We start from the raw sequence: 4212 nt of genomic DNA, 5'->3' as shown, positions 1-4212 counted from the left end.
TGGATCCATAAAAATCATTACATTTTGTCATTTTTTCCGAAAGTGGTGGGGGACTACATTAGATGAGAAACAAGAGCTCTTAGAGTCAAACTTCTAGGAGGTTTAAGTTTATTATACTAGTCTAAAATCATCTTCCCTTGTAAATGATTTACAGAGTTTTCAATTTTGCTTGAATTAATTTTTTTTTTTTCAAAAACCCCCCCTCAAATTTGTCAAAAAAAATTCCATACGTTCATATTCTTTTTTTTCGTCCAAAAAGTAAGTTTCTATAGAGTTCTCCAGGTGAAATCCCTGGAGACAGAGAAATAGTTCTTTAACATAAAATACAAGGGATAATTCCACCAAATCCTAGAGATATTAAATGTTCTAGCTCCACGAACAATAAAATCTACATAAGTATTGTGTATCTACTAGTAAAAAACATAGACTCAAAATGAATCCTAAATTTTAAAATCTCATCAACAATATAGCATATCCAATATAAAGACCATTGAAGGTCTCAATTGCATCATATTCTATTATTTTTGTATCTTATGCAGTGCTTGTCATAGTTCTACGATCATCATAATTTTCAATTTTAGGATGTAATTTTTTTTTTTTTGGGTAATATAAGTTACCTTTTACCAAAAAAAGAAAATGACAAGGGCTTTCTTAATAGCAGTGGACCCATTATTACTGTAACACACTAGTGCAAAATGGAGAGACTGTACAAGAAAATAGTTCTTTCCAAGTAAACTAATTAACTCATCCCTGGTGTTCCTAGTGGGTTTCCATGGTCAATGAACAACTACTTCATTGTCAAATGCTTTGATATACATGATCTCCCACTAGTTTATGTCTAAATCAACAAAAAGGTTCAATTCTATCGAAGTGATGATGAAATAAAATTAGGCGAGTTGCATATATAATAATGAAAAACCAGTAGATACTATGAACTAACATGCTCTACCATTTGTGCTTTTACAAGTTGCCCACTTTGAAGTTTAATGCAGAACATGCGAAGAGACCTACAAAGAAAAGAAAAAGCATTTCAAACTCTTTTTTTTTTTTTTTTTTAAGTCAAGTGGGCTTACGTAATTCAAGCATTTTAAGACTTTAAATGTATGAAGTTGCTATCAAGTGTCAAATGTCGTACCCTAATTCAATAATTCAATTGCAAGCATGCGTGTCATAAGATTTCATCATAAGGATTTACATGGTTTTGCTAAAGGCTGTATTCACCACTAGGTAATGATATTGGAGAGGAAGGGGGAAGGAGCATTGCACTAAGGTCTGCTTCTTTATTGTAACAAAATAAAAGAAATGTCGAGATAGAAATAAAAAGACCAAAATGCCCTTACTTCAAAAACATTGAAAAAAATGTTCAAATACCTCTTAATAGATTGGGACCCATAAACTAGTCATTTCAAAGGTCTTGAAATTTTGAATATGGTATAACCTATCCTGTAGTGGTGTCAGAGACATGTAGATCCCAAAGTAAACCCTAAGGGCCTGTTTGGTTACATGAATCCAGAGATTTGAAATCTTTGGATTCATGAATCTGAGAATTATACCCGTTTGGTTGTAAAAATCTTTAGATTCATGAAATCTAGAGATTCACCTTTTTACAATAAAAATGTCAATCTGTAGATTATGGGTAAATGATGAAATCCAGAGATTTCTAAAAAGCTATACATTTGCACATTCACAAAAATCACGTCGATCAAATAGCTTTTGAGGATGAATCCACAAATTTCATTCCACAACCAAACATTTAATTTTATAAATTATGACTCCATAGATTTGAAATTTATAGATTTGAAATCTCTAGATATTTAAAATTTCCAAACTCATGTAACCAAACAGGCCCTAAAGCATTTCGACTTAATAAAAGTAAGAGGTGTAAATGGATAAATTTGCATCCGCTTCTAAATTTGCATCCGCATCTGTTTAGTGGCATCTGAATCTGTCCGATTACTAATAGGATGTAGATATGGTATATCCCTTCCTTACCGATTATTATCCGTCCGATTAAGTTATTTATTTGAATTTATTTTCTTATTTTTTTATAATTTTTTTACTTGTGATATATGACTATTTTTCTAGATTTTCTACTAAAATAACTACTAAAGTTGTTAAATTCTTAAATTTCAAACATAGCCTCACAAATAAAATGGTAAAGATATAAACAAGTAGTCGAAAACCTATATTCAATTTGTATTCATACCCCTTTAGAAGAATCTACTTGGGAAAATAACTATCCGATTATCATCCGAATCCGATTGAATCCGTCCGAAAACTGATAGGATATTATCTGAATCCATCCGCATCCGAATATAATAGGATGTGGATATGATATCACCACTATCCAATCCAAATCCGGTCCGTTTACACCCCTAAATAAAACTGGTCTTCACCCGCAACGAAGAGGTTAATAGATTCAAAGTCTGAAAATAGTAAATCTATCAAAACAAGGTGAAATTGTGCAGATTGTGAACCCCCCCCAAACCTCATGTACTGGGGAAACCTTTTTTTATTATTAAATCTTCATGTATTAATTGCTTCCTGCATTTATTTTGGGTTGAAATATTAATTCTCTACTCTATTCATTGTTGGAAATTCAAGGTAAGATCTCTTTACGAAGCCCAAAATTATGAGCAATTTGATTCCCCCTTATTATTTTGCCTTTTCCCTCATGCCATGGAGGTCTAGTTGTCAAGAAAAATTACTAATTAAGTTAGTCCTCATGTTCTTCGTGGGGGAACTTCAAAGAAAATAACTCACCTAAAGTCAACTCTTCACGTGTTAAGAGGAACCTTCGGTTCATATTTTGAGTTTTTAAATTTTGAACAGTGAAGAGTAAGTTGTGGGAGTCCTTTTCCTATCTCTCAAGTTACTTTGAGTCAAGGAGATCTAAGTTTTCTGCCTCCATCGCTTCTCATACCTTACACTTCTTCTTCAGTTCTTCAGTTCTTCAGCTCAACAGCCCTTCTCCCTTGTTCCTCTTTGATTTGTTTGAATGGATTCTCCAAAGGAATTTGAATCTAAGGGAAGAAAAACTTGTTTGCTTGTACTGTGTGTTGGATTACCTCTCTTCATCTTTCTCCTACTACTGGTTTTGTGCTTTACTGTGCTCAAACCCAGAGATCCTATCACTTCGATGAATTGGGTTAGCGTGGAGGGTCTTAGTGTCTCAATAGACAACACACTGATAACTTCTTTGAATTTGACCCTTCTCATGGATGCTTCAGTACAGAATCCCAACAAGGTTGGGTTCAAGTATGATGATAGTTCAGCATGGCTGTATTATAGAGGTCAAGTTGTAGGGGCAGCACCAATCGCCGCCGGAGAAATATCTGCTGGAGGGACAGTTGAGATGATGATGCCACTTACGCTAATGATTGATCGCCTACTCTCCAACCCATACCTTTATGCTGATGTGATCTCTGGAACACTTCCTCTTTCTACTTATGCAAAACTTGATGGCAAGGTATACATTCTAAAGCTGTTAAAGCATCATTTGGTGGCTCATGCTTCTTGTACTGTGGTTGTCAATCTCCATAATGCCACAGTGATCGATTCAGAATGCAGATATAGAAATGAGCTGTGAAAATCTACATGAGTTTCAAAATGGTTGTACAATACAATTTTGGGTTTAAGATAAAACAAAATCATTCCAAATAGTTCAGCAATTTATCATTTGTGCTATAGATTCAACTTGTAACAATAGTTTCTACTTTCTATAAGAATGAGCAAATGATATTTCCTTCTCCAAACAGTTTGCACTAGTGATACAATTGTTGTGTATTTGTGTCAGCAATAGAAATATAAGTTTTTTGGCTTCATACTGTACTTTCCTGGGCTGGAAGTGTTAAAATAGCTCAGATTATCAATTCCCTAGATCCATGGTTTACTATTGGCTCACTTAGGTTAACCCTGACAGCTGAGGATCAAAAGGATGTGGCCTCATGCGGGTCACTGCACCAATTGCAGCAAACATACTTCCTCTAGGACTGGGAGAAGAAATGTCAAGAAAACTCTACCTATGCAGTATCCAAGAGAACTACACCTCCTTGCTTTGATATCATAATGATGAGAGATTGAAAGAAACACTGGCTTCTACAATTCACTAGAAATACAATGTCACAATGAAACAACTTTACCATTGTTGCTGAGGTCCATCCTCTAACAAAAAGACCACTAATAATGCTCATGATTCTTGGCACCCGCATC

The 4212-nt window shown here is 34.4% G+C and overlaps 1 protein-coding gene across 1 annotated transcript; it reads left to right on the top strand.

Moving 5' to 3' along the window:
* Nucleotides 1-3139: 3139 nt before the first annotated feature.
* LOC148999763 (uncharacterized) lies at nt 3140-3589 on the top strand. Its single transcript, XM_089140398.1, has one exon. The coding sequence runs from the start codon at nt 3140-3142 to the stop codon at nt 3587-3589; it is 450 nt and encodes a 149-aa protein (XP_088996524.1).
* Nucleotides 3590-4212: the final 623 nt, after the last annotated feature.

This window comes from Hakea prostrata, chromosome 11 (assembly GCF_041222555.1).
Source record: "Hakea prostrata isolate BN-2017 chromosome 11, UWA_Hpros_2, whole genome shotgun sequence".
Taxonomy (NCBI): domain Eukaryota; kingdom Viridiplantae; phylum Streptophyta; class Magnoliopsida; order Proteales; family Proteaceae; genus Hakea; species Hakea prostrata.
This window is presented reverse-complemented; position numbering and strand designations above follow the sequence as displayed.